We start from the raw sequence: 20,506 nt of genomic DNA on the forward strand, positions 1-20,506 counted from the left end.
GGTTTATCAGAACGGATGCAAACATTGTACTTGTTATAACACTTTGTTATTCTGTGTCACAGTTTTTACCAGGTGCCGGCTGAAGTTGGCGCAGGATGCTGCACACTGCACTTTGCTTTTCTCGTGTCGTAGCACTCAGGAACTCATGATCCAGAAGCCTCAGGAGAACATTTAGCTCTGGCAGCAGTTGATCCAAAACTGAGAAAAATAAGATAGAGACACATTAACATCAAATATGGGAAGGCTGAGAAACACCTAGCGTCTTGCTCAACAGGGAGAAATTCTGTGGTTTAGAATGATACACAAGAAATATGCAGCAGTGAAGTTTAAGGTATACAGTTTCTAAGAAACAGATCCAGAGATGTCACATAAACAGCTGTTCTGCACACTACTCAATTCTCAATCTTTCCTGCATAGTGTCTCTAAGTGGAGGTCTGGTCATGCTGAATAATAATCCAGTCCTTATTTTGCCCATATACAACTTTTACTGGAGGTCCACTAATACCTCCCTAACTGTATGCACTGAAATCAATGGGATCCAACTGGCACTGCCCACATGGGTGAATTTTAGCCTGGCAATGTTCAATACACCCTGTTCTAAGTGAGAGACAGATATGAAGTGGCATTGGACAGTAACTATGACATAAGCCTAAGGCTTATGCCACATGTGGCACATTCTCAGCCTGCACAAAAACACAGGGCGAGATAAACTTGAGATTCAAGTGAGAATTTTGGGGCAAAAATCCACTCTGTGTACACAATGACAAGCAAAGTGATCATCAGAAACAGTATCCACCAGGCCACGCTGTTTCTCCACCACTCAAGGATTTGCCACCTGTTCCCTTAGCCTAGCCACAAATGGATCAGGTCCTTGGTGCTGAACTAATCATTTAAACAGAAGGGTTGCCTATAATATTTTTATTAATAGACTTCTATTTATTGTAGACTTCTATTGTTGCTGGTGGAAACCCTTTTCGGATTGGTTACTTGCCTGCGATATCTATCGCTGGCTCGCACTGTGGGTTCTTACACTTAGACATGATTTAGTAAAAATGCATAAACAAGAAAATCAAGAGAAATGCACAGGATGAAGGCAGATTAGGGCCACTTAAATTTGCAGATACGGGGAGGAAAGTGCCAAACAAAAAAGAAAAAGAGATTTTAGGCACATTCACAGAGATGTGGGAGAGGAAGGAAGAGAACTCTGATACAGCAGTGAATAGAAACAGACACAGAAATAGCAATCAAGAGCTTTTGTGCGGTTTTGTCTATCTTGAGAAAAGGCAACAAGAATTTGGGAAATGTGAAGTGAGCATCTATTACTTGAAAGGTAATGTAAGCAGGCCTGAGAGCAGAGGTAGATATGGTGAGCTCCTTATCTCAGATATTTCAATATGGCAGGACTTCAAGGCTGAGGTTACCGGTATGACTAATAGTATAATCACTTGCCAGATACCTATATGTTCCAGGTACATACCACAGCAAAAACTATTTGTTCACATGTACAATGCTCAATTGTAACCTTCAAATCGCAGAAGTAGTGCTAAGCACCCTTGTGGGGATGAACAAATCAGTCTTACATACATAATATATAATACATAATTACATAATATGTAAGTATTGTAATAGAAATCCAATATATAATATAACTTTTGCGAAGTCACAGCTGCAAGATTATAACAGTACAAGTAAGGGGCCTGTTATCCAGAATTCTTAGGACCTGGGGTTTTCCATATAACAAATAAGAAATCCTAAATTTGTATCCCCATACCTCAAGTCTACTGAAAAATCATTTAAACATTAATCAAACCCAATGGAATTGTTTTGCTTCCAATAAGGTATCAATATTATATACAGGTATGGGATCCATATTATAAAACTACACAAAAATTATACTACAGCCTTAGCTATTGGTAAACTAGTTATATTATCCTTGATCAGCTCAAACGGCTCTATCCAGTACGACAGCAAGCAAACTGAGAGGTTAATTAACTTTGCATTCATTCTAAATTTACATTCAAATTAATAAAGAGCATAATCCTAATTGCACTGGCTTTTAAGCTGCCCTATATTGTGACATTTATATCCCATATATACAGTATATTGTGCATTGGTCCCTAAACTCAGGCAACTGACAGCTGCCCAGGGTGTGTGAAGAAAAGAAGATGGGGAGCTACTGGTGCACATTTGGTGGCTCAGATCTACTGCTAAATGGCTGTGGTTAACTTAAACATAAAATGCAGCATTTTTAGCCTACTTTTTTTGTTAAGCTTTAGTTATTCTTTAACTTATACTACATATAATTTATCCAAAGCTGTCTCTTGTCTATTACGATATATACTATATCCCCTGCTTATGAAATATTGAAGAATAGCCTGTAGCCTTCTGTCATATTCACTGTATGGCTTCTAAAATGTCAGGGTGTTAAGTATAGGCAAACTGTAAATGGTTTATCACTCCAAGGGATCCCAGTGATCTGCAATAAAATAAACAGCAGTTTTCTGATTCAAAGTATGTGACAGGAAGTGCAAGCTCCCGCCTCTGTTTCTGTCAGAGCTCTTTGCACCTTGTTGTAGAATGTGGCAGAAAAGGAAAGGGGGAAGTTCCTGAGGAACACCCATTTTATGTGACCTCAGATTAAACCATATAATCTGACCTGGCAAGTAATGAATGTACAATTACCTGTTAATGACTGACAGCTTTTCCATAAGCACCACAAAATCCATTTACCACAGAGCGCTTACTAAAACAAAGGTTTCCCCTACTTCCTGCAACCCAGACACCCACACGTTGTGTATGCATATCTCCATAGGTAGATTTATTTGCACTAGAACACCCTGAGACACATCAAATAATTTTGTTATTTTTGTTTTTATAACTAGAGATATGGCAAGAAGAAAGAAACAGCAGTTATAACATGAAATGACATGTACCCTGGCACCATTATGAAACAGGACATGACTCCTCATAAGGTCAGGTTGCACTAGCATGATAACAAGGAAACCGAATTTCTGACGTAAGTGTATTTACGTACATTTTATGCGGATTTGTAAAGTTGGCTACACATGGACTAACATGACTGCTTTAAGTTTTACCAATAGGGCCACAGGAAAGCCATGAGCAATCTAAGGGAAGCAGCTGAAGCACACAGTATTTGGGATACACACACAAGCTCATGCTGCCTGTATGTCGGTAAGGATCAGTGAAAATCTGCAATTCTGCTAATATTATCATTGCCTTAAAGGAACAGTAACACCAAAAAATGAAAGTGTATAAAAATAATTAATATATTATGTACTATTGCCCTGCACTGGTAAAAGTTGCGTGTTTGCTTTATAAACACTACTACAGTTTATATAAATACCCTGCTGTGTAGCCATGGGGGCAGCCATTTAAATTGAAAAAAGGAGAAAAGGCACAGGTTACTAAGCAGATAACAGATAAGTAGCATAGATTCCCATTGTATTCTACACAGTTATCTGTTATCTTCTTATGTAACCTGTGCCTTTTCTCCTTTTTTTAATTTAAATGGCTGCCCCCATGGCTACACAACAGCAATTTCTATTAACTACAGTAGTCTTTCTGAAGCAAACAGACAACTTTTACCAGTGCAGGGCAACAGTACATTATATTTTAATTATTTTAAAACATTTTTATTTTTTAGTGTTACTGTTCCTTTAAAGGTGGGCTGCGAGCAACTAATGCATTACAGGAGTGTAACATCCTGCAGGAGAAATTCACTGTTGGGAACCTGCTTTGATCTCTTCTCCAAAGAAGCAAAAATATTTTTCTTACAAAGATGTATATACATAACTGGATTATATTATCACCTTGTTCTCAGCTAAATGGCATTTTAATACCTCGCTTTCCTTGTTTAGTTTTTGAGGAAATTCTAGTTTTACTTTGTTTTTATCCCAGAATCAAGCAGGTGGGCACTAAAAAAAGAAACTATAGCCCTAACTGGGGATGTATTTGTAGTTTTTAGGGCTTTCTGGGCTCAAGCTGTTTTTGTTAAAAAACATCTGGTTAGGCCTCACTTATTTTATATACACATATAGACATGCTTTCATAATATATGAGTAAACTAACAGGTGCACAGTCAACTCAAAAGACAATAAAATAAAAATCAAAAGACCATTGATATGGGTTGACCATCATTGACCATCATTGATATGGGTTAATAAAAAAAAAATAGGAATGAAATAACTTGGAGTGTTGGTGCTTTGCTATATTGGACCTGATATCCAGAATGCTTGGGACCTAGGGTTTTCTGGATAAGGGGTCTTTTTGTAATTTGGATCACCAGACTGTCAGACCACTAAAAAATTTAAGCATTAAATGAACCCAATAGGACTGTTTTGGATTAATTATATATTAGGAATCGGTATAAGGTACTGTTTTATTATCACAGAGATATCCACTAACCCATTATCAAAAAAGTTCCAAATTACGGAAGGGCCATCTCCCACAGACTCTATTTTAAGGAAATAATGCACATTTTAAAAAAATATTTCCCTTTTCCTCTGTAATTAAACAATACCTTGTACTTGATCCTAACTAACATAATTAATCATTATTGGTGGCAGAACATTCCTATTGGGTTTATTTAATGTTTAAATGATCTTTTTAGCAGGCTTAAAGTATGGAGATCCAAATTACAGAAAGATTCCTTATCCGAAAACCCCCAGGTCCCGAGCATTCTAGATAACAAGTCACATACCTGTACTGTACTGAAGACTGAGGTACTCATTATTACAGAGGTAATAATTTTCCAAATTTTAATTATTTGATTAAAACGGAATCTACAGAAGATGGCCTTCACGAAATTTGGAACTTTCTGGAAAATGGGTCTCTGTATAATGAATCCCATACCTGTATCAAAATTAAGTTTCCAGTTATACAAATTGGCACAGTGTTATAACCTAATATATATTTACAGGGTTATCGAGGACAACGTTTCAGGCTGGGCCCCTCAGCACAATTCATTATCTGAAGAGGCTTAGATTGACAGATAAATAAAGACATTGTTGTAAATGACCCTATGCTATTGTTCCATGGGTACTTGTTAGGTTAAAGGAAAGAAGTTGGCAATATATTCATTATACCAGGGATCCCTAACCTTTTATACCTGTGTTCCACATTCAAATGGAAAAAGTGTTGGGGAGCAACACAAGCATGGAAGAAGTTCCTGGGGGTGCAAATAAGAGTTATGTGGACCGGCAGCCTACAGGAGGCTCTGTTTGATTTTACACTGGGTTTTATGCAACCAAAACTTGCTTCTAATCCAGAAATTCAAAAATAAGCACCTACTTTGAGGCCACTGGGAGCAACATCCAAAGGGTTGGTGAACAACATGTTGCTCACGAGCTAATGGTTACCTAAAATTTGGGTAATTTTCTACCTTTTATATTATGATGATAACCCGTTGTTCATATCTGAAAATATTATACCCCAGTCTTGCTGAGAATCCATTTTTTTGCAGACAAAGGTCAATAGCAATGTCACTATACAAGGGGTTACATATTGTTTGTACTTTGGCTGATGGCTGGCTACAGCACAGTGGCAGTTTGTAAATGACAGACTTGAAAAGGTGAAGGGTTAATGCTGTGCAAACAATCCATGAGATCAGGCCAGCTTTGACAAACAATGCTGGGAAAGGTCCTTTAATTCAAACACAAAGCAGGGAACAAGCAGAGAGCAGGGGGTAGGCACCTTGTGATACTAGCACACTCTCCCTTTCCATGGTAACTTAAATTCTCCTATTTCCATTTCCTTGCAAACTTCTCATAATTGTTTGTGCACCTCCCAGGCCTTCCTTAAGTCTTTGCCCTGTTTCCACTTCTTTCATGCACCTTATGAATGAATACACCTGCCTTCAGCTTGGAGGAGTAATGGCATATGAGGTGCTTTGATGTTTCTTTCTTATCACAGTTTCTGGAGCCTTCTAAAAAGGCATCAGTATAAAGCTAGCCATATCAAGTTCAGATTTAAGTCTTCTTCCAACGAATGCTCGGATATCAATCACACTTTTAAATGTAAGGATCTAAAACCACTATTCAGACTGATATTGTAGGATAAGGTACTAAAATTATCAACTCGGAGGATGTTCTGAAAATAAAATAATTGGCAGACTGTACGAAATTGACGTCCCAGAAATGCGCTGTAGGTCACCCAAGAATATTGTCAGATACATAATACATGCTTAGATTTTATTGTTATCTAACTGAAATTTTCTAACCTTTCTGATCGACTAAATAACCGATCACCATGGTACGAAAATTATTGGTACAATAATTCAAAACCCACACGAACAGAAAATCGTACAAAACATAATGCATAGCTTCACTTACCATACCTGCTAGAAGAGCACTACAGCCCTATGCCATAACACTAATAAAATATATATTTATTGTATATTTGTTATTTATTATTGTTATATTTGTATATCTGTTTCTAACCTGCCATTTAAGGGGAGGGGGTTTTAGTTTAGGTAAAAAGATCACTTGGTTGTATACAGGGTAATATGTGAATATATTTAGCAAAAACAAAAAGACTTGATTGTGTTTCTGTGCTGATTGACATCTGCGTCTAGATGGACAAAGCTTTTATAAAGAAATAAGATGGCTGAGTGTCAGTGTTTGTACTGAGAGCAGCCTGCCTCTGGCATAGGCCCTAGGTCTCTTTCCATGTTTGCTACTGTGCTGGATGTAAACTGCACATCCTCCTAACACTTCCCTTCCTGACACCACCCCAGCTAAACACATCAGCATCTAATACACCTCTATCTATGAGTCCCTTCTGTTTCCTTCCAGCTCGCCCAAGCCAAGAGAAACACTGACTCCCTTACTAAATCAGCACTTTTTGACTGAGGAGCATCACCAAATTTCACTTTAGGTTGATACTGTGGCACAAAGGCTGTCAAAATTCATCAATGAAAATGTTCCATTTCAAACAGAAAAAACAACAAAAAAAGAGAAATGTTGCACTGGGGAGAATTTCCTGCTCGTATTTCCACCATCTGCAGTATTGTGTCAGCTTCTATCAGCCATCGGGCCGGGAATTCATTACAACTTACTATTGGTGAGATGTACACAAAAAACATTTGGAAAGATAAATATTGTTTTTATACAACATTGTACAGCACAAAAAATATGAAACAATTATTTAGCCCAATCACTTGTGCTATATAGATGGTCATTAACACTAAATCAGTCTTCTACGGTAACTAAACCCTAAAACAATAGTGTTCAAAGCTTCAGTCCATGTTATAGGTAAGGTTATAAGGTAAGGTGTACCACATGGTTAGTAACACAATGACAAAATGACAACACCATAGTGCCTCTAAGGTCCAAGATGAAACTTTAAACTCATACAGCCCTATAGCATCAGCTAAAGTATTTCTCTGAAGCAAGGCCTTATGACCTAGATTTGCTCTTGGGAAAAAAATGATGTGGCGAACCATTTTGAATTCAGCTGTATTTGTGATTCATTTCCCTTAAGGTGAATATCTTATATACACACTAGTGTACGATGTGTCAGCACCATGTAATTAAAGGATACAAAGAATGATATATAACCTAGTGAGGAAGCAAGAGAAAAGAAAAAACTGAGGTATATATAGGATGGGACAGATACAGATGTCACAGACAAGCATTACTCATTCGGCAGCCATGACATATAATTAGTGACATAATACAGAGGATGGAAGAGCGCAGTGAAGCAGCACCACGGGGCACAGCAGCATGGGGGCACAGCAGTGGAGGGATGGATTAAACATTTCCTGCTGGCATGGACTTCACTAGCTCTGAATATGCTTTGCTGCGGGATCGGATTACCCAGCAGGGAAAGTAGGGCTCCCTTTGAAGTCTTTTGTTTGCAGAGCAGAAGATTAATAGCCCCAGATAACCAGGCCCTAAGCAAGGAATGAAATGCCTCACAGGTTTGCTCCATGGGATTCTGGGTAATGCCACCAAGCAGAACATTGCTACCTAGGCAGGAATGATTAGCAGCAAAATGCCCTTCAGTAAGAAGTGTGTCACTTTTCTCCTAATGAATTTACATAGAATTATGGCTAAAAATCACACATCTGTGACACTATGCAGAACTTTTTATCCTTATGCATCCCATACTATACATGATATCTACTACAATGCCAGAAGTTTTATCTCAATATGGAGATGTGGGATTCTAGGAGTTGCAGTTAGGGTTGAAATCTGGGTGATATTTTACCAATTTGGCTAGTAAAAATATTACTTTCTTGACCAGGTCTAACTTTGAGTTACCATACTTGTAAAATTGTCCATTGCCAAATTAAAATTGAAGATTTAATTGACCATTAAACTTTAGTTTGGGGTTATGACAATTTTAGATTTTAAAGTCCAGGCTGTTTACCTGGCTAGGTCAGGTGGAAAGTTTCCTGCAGACTAACACAAGTGAAGTCTAGTTACCGGTCTATGGAGATGCATGATCACCCGCTCATATAATTATATGCGGTCAGACTAATTCTAAGCCTACCTCAGTTCTGCTACTGAGACAAAAATTTCCCGGGGCTAAAGTACCCGCTGACAATGCTGGACTTCAAATTCAAAATAGTTATAGATTCAAAGCAGATGCTCATTTATAGAAACACACAGTCTGACACGGTGAAATGGGGAGAAGGGGATCTACTGTGAACAAAAGCTCCACTCTTTCTCTAGAAAGGATGCGCATCCTTCACCCTTATACATAGACGCATTGCAGACCTCTGAGCTCATACTGGTATTCATGTAAGAAGAAGTTCAACCAGGTCAACCACTGCAGTTAATTGGCACAGTAAAAATGGTTTCATCCACCACTTAGCAGGACCCAGTCAGAAGAGCGACTTTCAGGAAAAGGGCTTTGTATATAAACAGCCACACAGCCAGCTTTATAGCACTTTACATAACTGGTGTCAAATTCACAACCCTTGGCATTAGTTTGAAAGTCCTGCTTTAAATTACACTATATGCAACTTTATTATTTTATTATACAGTTTGTAGAATGCAGAGCTTGCTGTTTAGTGATGGTTATGGCAAACCTACCAGAGATTACTGCCTCAAAATGCAAATTTCAGTACAACTAGAATTCGATTGAGATGATTTTTGGCATTTTTCTTCAAAATGTGAAGTTTGGAATAAATATGATACACTAGAACAATTTTTAAGAGAAGCCCTCCATACTACTGATACTTAAATTAGCATTTTAAAATAGATAGGGAAAGGACCATTCCATTTGAAGAAGCAAGGTGTGAAGATATGCTTGGTATAGATTTAATGTATATAGAGTCTTTACCAAACTGTGGGTCTGGGCCCCTGAGCAGTGGTTTGGCAGACCACTCCTGGGTTTCTAGAAATCCAAAACTGAGGGTCCATTAGTGTTAGATTGTTGGTGAAAACTTTTTTTCTGTTTCTAATATCAGGAGCTTGTTGAGCCAAATGTATCCCAAAAAAGTGTCATTTAGAAAACTTCATTTTACAGATGACAGGGTGTTTTATTGGCTTCTCAAAAAGTAGCAGAATATTGTAGTGGCTCTATTAACTCAGCAAATATTTCAAATGCCTCCCTACATGCCATAAAGTTACAGTACTTTCACCTGTTTCATTCATTCTCCCCTGCTGTTGTGTAGCCATTAATAGGCCATTTTACATTTTTAGTGTTGAGGTTAGTAAGAAAAAAACGTGCTTTTAAAGCATACAAGTTAGCTGGGACAGCAGAAAATTTCATCAGGTACAAGGAAGCAAATAAAGCATGCAAAAAAGCTATCAGGCAAGCTAAAAAAGAGATGGAAAGGGGTATTGCAGCTAGGAGTAACAGAAATCGAAAATTATTTTTTAAATATGTAAACAGAAAAAAAATGAAGCAAGAAGGGGTGGGAACCTTATTATAACGGGGGTCAGATGGTTGATGAGAACAGGGAAAAATCAGCAATTTTGAACTCTTATTTTTCATCTGTCTATACAACTGAGGAGCTAGCTAATGAAGGCTTCCCTTTTAATAGACCCAGTTCTAGTAATATAGCTACTGACGCGTGGGTCACTCGGGAGGAAATTCAAAAGAGACTTGAACATGTAAAGGTAAACAAAGGTCCTGGACCGGATGGGATTCATCCCAGGGTATTAAACAAGCTTAGCGATGTGATTGCCAAACCTCTTCATTTAATTTTTCAGGAATCCTTGAGGTCTGGCATGGTGCCGAGAGACTGGCGAATTTCTAATATGGTGCCACTATTTAAAAATGGATCCCATTCTCAGCCTCAAAACTATAGGCCTATTAGTCTGACATCAGTAGTTGGAAAGCCTTTGGAAGGGGTAAGATACTTGAATACATTTACACAATACAAATCACAATACTATAAGTTTGTTCCAGCATGGTTTTATGCATAACAGATCTTGCCAGAATTTAGTCGCCTTTTATGAGGAGGTGAGCGGGAACCTTGATGCTGGAATGGCAGTGGATGTCATCTACATAGACTTTGCTAAAGCATTTGATACAGTACATAAAGGAAAGTTAATGATTGGATTGAGGAATATTGGCCTACAACTTATGTTGTAGAGAACTGGCTAAAGGATAGATTACAAAAAGTGGTGGTAAATGGAACATTTTCTAAGTGGGCCAATGTTGTTAGTGGAGTACTGCAGGGGTCAGTCCTTGGTCCTTGCCTTTTAACTTGTTTATTAATGACCTGGAGTTGGGCATAGAAAGTACTGTTTCTATTTTTGCTGAAGACACTAAATTGTGCAAAACTATAAGTTCCATGCAGGATGCTGCCACTTTGCATAGCGATTTGACAAAATTGGAAAACTGGGCAGCAAAATGGAAAATGAGGTTCAATGTGGACAAGTGCAAAGTTATGTACTTTGGTAGAAATAATATGAATGCGAGCTATCTACTAAATAGTAGTGAGTTGGGGGGATCCTTTATTGAGAAGGAGCTGGGGATTTTTGTAGATAACAAGTTGTCTAATTCCAGGCAGTGCCATTCTGTGGCTACTAAAGCAAATAAAGTGCTGTCTTGTATAAAAAAGGGCATTGACTCAAGGGATGAGAACATAATTTTGCCCCTTTATAGGTCCCTGGTAAGGCCTCACCTTGAGTATGCAGTGCAGTTTTGGGCTTCAGTCCTTAAGAAGGATATTAATGAGCTGGAGAGAGTGCAGAGACTGCAACTAAACTGGTAAAGGGGATGGAAGATTTAAACTATGAGGTTAGACTGTCGATGTTGGGGTTGTTTTCTCTGGAAAAAAGGTGATTGCGAGGGGACATGATTACTCTGTACAAGTACATTAGAGGGGATTATAGGCAGATGGGGGATGTTCTTTTTTCCCATAAAAACGATCAACGCACCAGAGACCAACCTTTTCGATTAGAGAAACAGAGCTTCCATTTAAAGCAGTGTAGGTGGTTTTTCATGGTGAAGACAGTGAGGTTGGGGAATGCCCTTCCTAGTGATGTTGCAATGGCAGATTCTTTTAATGCCTTTAAGAGGGGCCTGGATGAGTTCTTGAACAAGCATAGTATCCAAGACTACTGTGATACTGAAATCTACTTAAAACTTAAACTTGATGGATCTGGTCTTTTTTTAACCCTATGTTAAAATAGTATAATGGCATCTTATAGCAAAGTTTAGAGAAATAATAAAATCTTCAGAAATGACATAGCTGATGAACACAACTATTACTGACTGCAAACTAACCCACCCTTTTGTGTGCTGGTTCAGGCAATAAGATATGTGTGTTTGTTATGACATCAGCCTGTCCAGTCTAGCATATCTATGGGCTGTGTTCAAATAAGAAGGCAACTTCACAAGAGCCCAAGACATAGGGAGGAGGGGGTGGTTAATGAAGTGAAGGGAAGAGGATTAATGGAGTGGTCAGTTCCTTCTCATTCCCCTTAGGCACTGATAAGGGATACTGGTACTGAATACATAAGAGCAATTGTTTCTAACCTCCTTCTTTTTATTTTTTGGTTGTGTGCAGCGCTATTTCATATCAGCGCTTAAGGGAAGGACATTCATTAAGACACCCAATCACCCTCTGAGATCTTTATCACCCTGGGAGAAAATGCACCTGCCCCCGCAGACTGAACACTTCACAAGATATACCATTTCCATGCTGATGCTGTAACAGCACTGGTAATTAGAATATCAGTAGGACTGGCATGGAAAACAGAAGGGTTCATGAGCAATAAATAAGGGCTAAAGGAGACTATATAATTGTATATTAAGTCTCAAATTTGTAGCACAGACTTCATAGTGGACATGATTTTGGGAGCCAGCCTAAACCGCACAGTGACTGATTGAAAAGTATACCTCAATATTATATTTTTTGCCAAGCTATACTTCACAATTAAATGCACATAAAAATGGAAAGAGGCACACTGTATAGCAAACAATCAGCAGGCAGCATTTACTGGTCACCTGTTGAAAGGCAGCATTTACTGGTCACCTGTTGAAATAGGTTACTGCTTCAAGGCAAACTTAGTGCCTTTTATTACATACCTTGAGTCCCAAGCATTTCACATAGTAGATCCTACACCTATATTCATACACCATCATTCATTAAATACTATGTCTAATTTGATATGTTTTATAATTGTTGAATGCAAAATGCTACATAGCAAAGTAATAGTGTGTTAATTAGAATTGCATTCCAATGCTTTTCACTACGGTGGCCACTTTATTCACTGTATTTCCTTCAGGGGAGATTATCACAAAAATCTGTTTCTCATACAAGGCATTTAATTTGAACCTCAGGAAGATTGGCTTTCAAAAAAACAATTTTTTCAAGTATTCCTTGATTTCTCATTCTAACCACATTCTTATATACCTCAGAAGGTGGCAAGGAGCCACATGGAGGGCACAAAATAATATCTAGAAAGTAACACGTAAAGTTTTGCCATGTTAAAAATACTGTCCCCTGGGGGGAAACAATTATTTTTAACAACAGTAACCCAAAATAAATTCCAATGGCTTTGCATGTACTGCCTTTTCTCGTAAAAAGTGGCCCTCCCAGTGATACAGAGAAACAAACACAGGAACAGATAAACATGCACAAGAGACAACAGAACACGCACATATACAACTGAAATATCAAACAACATTCTTGGCCCTCACCTGAGATAGAAGGGAAATGAGTACTTACCAAAGGAAGGAAGCGCTGTGATGTCACTGCACTGCCGGTTGGAGTGAATAAACCCAAGGGAGAAGCACTGACAGAACGGGGGAAAGAAATTTGTCTAAGGAAGGGGATGCTTGGGAGTCCTCTCTATATTAAAAAGCTTTGGTGAATGAATTTATTTTCAGTAAATCTGAAAGTCAACTGAAAAACTATTCAGTAGTAACCTGTGTAGTTAGAGGGGGCTTTTATTTGTGTGTATTTATAGCCCAGCCAGCCAGAGTATCCTCCAATTGGACCTACACCACATTGTCCTGTTATTTCCTATTTTTATTGTCTCTTTCCTGTCACCCTTCTCCCCTAGAACATCTCTGTGTCTGCTGCGGAAAGCTACTCTACAGCAGTTTAAACAATTTCAGTGGTATGTTTAGAGCAGAACAAGAATTTTACGCACAGCCAGGCCATCGATATTTAAATCTTTCAGGAACCATGGCAAGGGCCCAGGAGATATTACTGAATCAAGACCTCTAACAATTACATAACAGAGCTGTTACACAACTGTCAAGAATCTAGGTGCCCCATGCATATACCACAGCATTGAACAGATTTTGACTATACAGCTGCAGAGATATCTCTGGGTATGGCTGTATCTTTTATTCTACAAAATGTTGTCCTGATGACTACCCATCACCCATGACAATCTGGAGCCTGTATAGATACCAAACTTTTGTGGCCTTTCACAAATCAAGGCTACATGTTGGTCAGACTACAATGAGACTTGAGACTATGGAAAGCTTTCACATGCATTATGGTGGCTCTTAAAGGAACAGTAACACCAAAAAATGAAACAGCTTTAAAGTAATAAAAATATAATGCACTGCTGCCCTGCACTGGTAAAACTGGTGTGTTTGCTACAGTAACACTACTATAATTTATATAATAAGCTGCTGTGTAGCCATGGGGGCAGCCATTCAAGCTGGAAAAAAGGAGAAAAGGCACAAGTTACATAGCCGATAACAGATAAGTTCTGTAGAATACAATAGTGTTTTATCTGTTATCTGCTAAGTGCCTGTGCCTTTTCTCCTTTGAATGGCTGCCTCCATGGCTACATAGCAGCTTATTTATATAAATTATAGTAGACTTTCTGAAGTAAACACACAACTTTTACCAGTGCAGGGCAGCAGCACATTATCTTTTAGTTACTTTAATACACTTTCATTTTTTGGTGTTACTGTTCCTTTAAGAACCTTTAGCAGCCTACTCTCTGTGATTATACACTGAGAAAAAGTATTCTTTTTGGACCCAGCCTAAGACCTATGGTACACCTGTTTTTGGCAGCGAAGTGGCTGTTAAAATGCTTTTGTCCACCCCCAGTGGGTAGAGCAGTTCCCAGTCATTTTGAAAAAGGATGATGTGGCTGCTGCTGTTCTCCTTGAGGTCACTGCAGTGGTTAAAACACCTGACGTGCCATAGGCCAAAATATTAGCTTTGTTTTGATACCTGGTGCTGTTAAGTAGGTGTATATATTATTTTATGAGCCATATAAGGAGATATTATAGATGTACAGAGACTGATTCCCTCTTTAATTAGACTGGGGAAGCAAGTTTAACTCACTTCATACTTTCTGGAGTATTATGTGTAGGCTCCTAATCAATGAATTTGCTCTAGGCTACTAATTAAAATAAAGATATATAAAACAACATTTATGCTCCCTTGTTCATTTATTTATATTCAAGGGCAAGTGGTAGAATATTTTACCATCGGTGAATTGTAAACCATACAGAGCTAAAGTTAAAACTCCACCTTGTCTTCTTATATATAGATATATGACTGATATACAGCTTCTAAAGAAATCATTGCAACCCACTACACAGCACAGTGCCTTTATGTATTCCCCCTGCATGAAGCTTCTCACGGTTCTATAGTGCAGTCTATAATGTCATGCTGAAAATCCTCAGATATTCTATCCTCCTAAATAAAACTACACAGACCTTAGGGTCACAGGGAGGAGCAGTTGACGACTTTCTAATGGTAATGGTAATTACTGTGACATTGTAACACTGGAGACACAACAGGATCACATAGCCATGAAATTGAACAAAAGCTAATTTTAGGGATTTTCTCTCATCTTCAGAGAAAGTTTCTATATAATGTTTATTTAGTGTTTTTTTCCAGAGCCACACAAAAGAAACCCACATAAAGGAGGATTCCTGTACCACATGTAACATGTCTTTGCAGAGCCCATTCTTGCAGAACACACACTACATACTACAGAATATTCCTTTTAAAATGTAGTCTCTGTTCTTTTTCCCTAACTACATTGCTGGTATAGAATTCTGATTAAACACCAGCAAAAGAGTAACTCAAAAACTACCCTTAGCTATCTTCTCAGTGTTACAATACATAAGCACTTAAGTGCCTTCCATCACTCATACAAGCCCTTCAAGGACCCCACAAGACCACATGCTGTAGAACACAGACAGGTATCAACTACTCATGCTGTAATGCAGATATATGTGCTGAGAGTCCTGCTAAGTACAGCTCTGAAGGCTTAAAAGTGAGGTGAAACTATTCCCAGTAAGGCTAGTCCAGGGGCACTGGAGCCCATAAGCTTAAGGGGGCTTCTAGACATTAAGGTAGGTACAATTATAGTGACTTTATGACTGACTGAGAAGGAAGGAGGGGCAGACTACTGTCCCTTCAAGACCTTGTTCCATCCAGCAAATTTAGGTCTAGGAACCCTCAGTAACCAGTCATATTTTTGGTTGCACATAGAAGTCAAGTAAATCCTTATAGTCTCCACCTTCCACCCCCAGTGTAATGCAGTGCAACCTTCCCTATGTCTAGGCTATTTCAAAGCTTGCACGTGTGATAGCCCTATTGCCATCCTTTTGAAGGTGGATAAGGTTAACAAAGAATCATTTTCTAACAGTTGCTCAAACCACAGGCATTTGTAGCGAGCTTTAATTCAATATGTGTTTCTAAATATATTTATCATGTTATAGACACAAGCACATGTGGCTCTAAATATAACAGATAAAGGCGAGGACAGAAATGCCATTGGGTAGGTTGGTTTACAGTACAGCAGCTGCACATATTGCTAATAGCTGCTTTTATAATATTTCCCTGACAGCTCACATGCCTTCATTATATGAAATATACTATTATTATAAAAAAAGAACTAACATTAACTATGTTACTATCTTTTCATTTGTTAGTCCCTCTTGCTTAATATATTTGTGTAACTGTATCATTATTTCAACCTTGCATTTATATTCCTGTCTTGTAGGGTTTTTATGTGTTTTTATTAAAAACTTCACAAGAAAGAATGACTGGAGATACAGTGGTACTGGTAAGTGGTACGTGGTACTGGCTCAGCTCCTCACCCAAGATAACTTGTTGGGCCACTGGAGGCCTTATAAATAGCTTCTATTGTAACATTTCTTTTAACTTCTCACAGCCCTCCCATTTGGTTATAATCTCCTAACAAGAGTTTAGGGTGTGTGCCCAATATCATTTAGTTGACTTGCTCGCTGACTCAATGATTAAATGGGGCTGTAAACTTGTGGAGCCTGTATGGTATTGAAATGATCAGACCACCGGCCAAATGAACAGATACTATACAAAGAACCATAAAATGGAAGTGGCTGAAAAGCATAAGCAGATGAAAGTTTTAAACCTGGCTGACTGATGAAACAACCAATATCCCTGGTACATAAGTATTAGTCATAATACTCTGGACAGTATTTCATTTTGTAAGTTTATCAGTACATAAATAATGGGCTATATATTCTATATACCTTCTGGTACCTGTATAGAAAATAAATATTATTTTGCCAAGTAAACCCTGTTAATAAGTCAAATGTATTTAGCGGATATAAAGGCACAATTATTCAAAATCACACATATTTGCTTATTAACAGTAGGCTACAGAACCATCAAGTGCCAAGGTTAAAGCATTAGTGTTGAGAGTTTGTCCGAGTGCCAGGCATTAATGGAATGCTGGAATAGAGCAGTCAAGGTTTGGATTATACTTTGTGGAGTGTAGGGTAGGCGTCGAGTGGTTCTCAAACACAGAATGAAAAAAGCTTAAGGGGTGAACAGGGCAGCATTTAGTCACATCTCCCTTCTCCTTATACAGCCACAGAGCATTCAATGTAAACACAGGCTGCCTGTTCTGGATCAAACCGTGAGTGAGCTACATACTGGGATGGATTCTGAGACACCTGGGGGAGGGCTGCAGGTCAATAAATGTGCCATTGTGGACTGAGGGGGGGGGGGGGGGGGGTTGGGTGGTCACAGAATTAACCATCACAAGAAAACACCCATTCTGCTCTGGGAAAGAAACTGCCACTTGTTACAAGAGCCCCCTGTGCTCCAATAAACAGCAATTGTATCATGGATGTGCCCAGGCGTATTTCTATAAAGTGCTGACATACTGCTAAAAGGCCTGGTTTATGCACCTCTAAGCTGTGGCCATAAAGTCACTGAACAAACAGGCAGCCTCTCTGCCACAATGCAAGTTATACAAAGTTCCAACAACAATGCAGCCCAATGTAGTGGCTCTCTAGAGTGGCCAAGTTTGGTGAATAATGAGGAGCACTCTCAAATCCTCTTGGTTCTCTTTAACTAAATATCATATGCTAGTTATGTATAACTATTTATATAGAATGTTGTTGCTGTTTAGGGTATTTCTCTATAACTTTATGTTTAAGTAGATCAGTAAGAATATATAAGGCATAAAGGAAAAATGCGTAATGGATGAATGCATTTAAAGCTGTCGCACTATGCAAGGGTTTATTTTAAAGCTGTCTTTAGCTGATGTTTATGTGGCAGTAGTGATATTGGTGCAAAGTTAAGGCATCTATAGTCCCAATACAAACACACTTCGCTTGCACATGCTTGTCAACATGATTCAAGGACATTTTAGATCACCCTTAATGCACCAAGGCTATTACCCTTTCTGACAAGGCCAACCATTTTATTGTTTGTGATTTGCTTTTTCTGCACCAAAATAGGCATAGCTGGTAGGCTGCACATAGAAGTTGTACAAAGGCCAATATGTACTCTGTAGAAGTGCTTACAGCATCCCATTTCACTAACAAAGCATCAGACCCTAGACACATAGCTAGAAATTGACTCTGTTGTACCAAAACCCGCTGTAGCTGCTGTTCCTGGCAACAGCCCTTCCCTTCCCATGCTATATGAGGGGACTGGTCAGGTGCAGCGCCAAGGTCAGTGATTTTAGCTCAGAGGTTTCCTGTGCAGGCCGCATCCTGTGGAGGAGGCCGGGATTTGCTTGGGGAGGGGGCAGTAGAGACCACCGGAAAAAAAGGAAATGCTCCTATCCTGTAGAATCAAAAAGCCAGGGTGGAGGTGGGAGAGGATGGGGATATCCATATTGGCTGCATACCGGCAGAGTAGCATATTAAACAGTGCAGTTGCCCAATCTTTGGCAAGTTTAATTTAGACTTGCAATGTATTTCTCCATGGTTTTAAAAGCAACTGGCAACCATACAAAAACCTACTGGGTGCACTTATAAATACATTCATGATTTTGAAAGCAAGTTACATTTATTCAAGCAGAGTAATCCCAGGCAGTATCTATCGAACCAAACTTAGCTACTTGAATAAGTGTGGTGCCAATTATTTCAAAAGGTTTATTTGTATTCCCTCTTAGTTGCCTTTATGCTAAAGGTGCCAGGGGATGGATATTTGGTCCTAAATATAAAGGCTTCTGAAAACTGCTGGACAAGTGATGCTTTACCTTTTTTACAACCAAGAACTTTATGGCCACCGTCGCCTTGGCCCTACAACCAAGGCTCTGGGCCACCCCACAGTTTAGGAGCCACCAGCCTAGCTCTTCAAACTCCTACTACTTTGAATGTCTATATGCAGGCCTCAATCATTATTACTTGATATATTTCAAAGGTGTGGCTATGAGCCTGACCTGACTTCTACCAGACCCAAGTCAGCACACGTTTTTAGAAAGGTTGTTGAAAGGTGTACCAAAGCTTAGGTGGAATTAGGTTTCAGCTGAGAAAACAATGAAAATCTTGTGTGTTGAGATCACTGTGTGGCAGGGTAGAGCGTAAACCCCTAGCTGTGAAAAGACATGCTCTGAAGTCAACATTCCTGTAGAGTGAGAGCTCTGACAAGCTGGGACCTCTAGCCTATGTTTGTTTCTGTTTGCTGCATTGTTTGTTTAGTAAACCCACCAATATATTGCAAAGTACTGCAGTAAATGCTTGCACTTTACATTTAAACTATAATAGTTATCCCCCAGTGCACCTAATTTGCATACCGTTATACTTTGATACATTTTGAAGAAGGACCTTTGATTGGAATGTGGCTCAAAGGTTTGTTCCCATTGTATGTTCTAAACTGGCCCCCATGGGAACACATTTTCTATTTCCAGTGGTTCAAAATCTCCCATCATAAGTGAGTGGGCTGCTATGTAAAGATGGTATAAATTGGTTGTTGACTCATTCACCCCGGACTGAGTCTATAGCCCAGTGGACTGTGCATGGATCCAAAAAATGCCTTTCCCGGCCAAGATCTGGTTGGTGACTGATCATGTCTTGAACAGGCTGTCCATTAACTATACTGGGCACAATCCGTTGTGATTGGTTGATTGCTTGAAGCCAAGATTGGGTGAGCCGATTTTGTCCACCAAGTAGCTGACCAAATTGGGCAAATATCAGTTTTCTTTAAGATCTTTCTGTGTTTCTTGCACAAAGATCAGATTGCCTGGTGATTTCTCCAAAATTCCTGTGGCCGGGGGTGTCCCTAATAGCAGCAATTATACTTCTTACTCATCATACATTTCTTTTAAATTATGACAGGAAAACTTTAATCACAATTTTCACATATTTTTGTTTACCTTCACACTAATTCTGCAATGGTCTTTCTCTGCCTCAATTTCCTGACCACTCATGCTTGACATGTATTATTATTTTCCACGCCATGTTGTTTACTGCTCCAAACAATGCTTTATTGTATGAGGCAGAAGTGAGATCAGCATCACTGGCTGACACCATGAGAATGGGACAAATAATTGTGGATAAAGCCTTTTTTTTTTAAGAAATCTCATGGGCTTAACCCACAGGTGCAACAAAAGTGTAACCAATGCTGCCAAAATAATGTACCACTCCTGTGGTAGATAGTATGCTATTACTATTTATTCAATTACAATGTGCAACTAATATGTTAAATGGCTAATATACCAACCAGTAGTCATTTTTACACTGCATTCTACTTCTTAATTTGCCATTTAACCTACAAATACTATCTTCCATATTGGTTGCCTTCATATTCTACTAAATAAACAGCACCTCTAGTGGTTATTCATAAAAGGTGTTGCTAATACAAGCAATA

The 20,506-nt window shown here is 38.8% G+C and overlaps 1 protein-coding gene and 1 long non-coding RNA gene across 2 annotated transcripts in view; one reads left to right on the forward strand and one right to left on the reverse strand.

Annotated features, from left to right (window-relative positions):
* afap1l1 (actin filament associated protein 1 like 1) overlaps nucleotides 1-20,506 on the reverse strand; it is a 41,252-nt gene that overhangs the window by 16,536 nt on the left and 4,210 nt on the right. The window contains exon 2 of the mRNA XM_012959795.3: nucleotides 70-198. Within this exon, the coding sequence (XP_012815249.2) occupies nucleotides 70-198 (129 nt within the window). The remainder of the gene's footprint in view (nucleotides 1-69; nucleotides 199-20,506) is intronic.
* Nucleotides 2,844-5,037, forward strand: LOC116409716. Its single transcript, XR_004221952.1, has 3 exons — nucleotides 2,844-3,016; nucleotides 3,102-3,192; nucleotides 4,940-5,037. It is a non-coding gene; the product is annotated as an uncharacterized LOC116409716 (long non-coding RNA).

This window comes from Xenopus tropicalis, chromosome 3 (assembly GCF_000004195.4).
Source record: "Xenopus tropicalis strain Nigerian chromosome 3, UCB_Xtro_10.0, whole genome shotgun sequence".
NCBI classification, from domain to species: Eukaryota; Metazoa; Chordata; class Amphibia; order Anura; family Pipidae; genus Xenopus; species Xenopus tropicalis.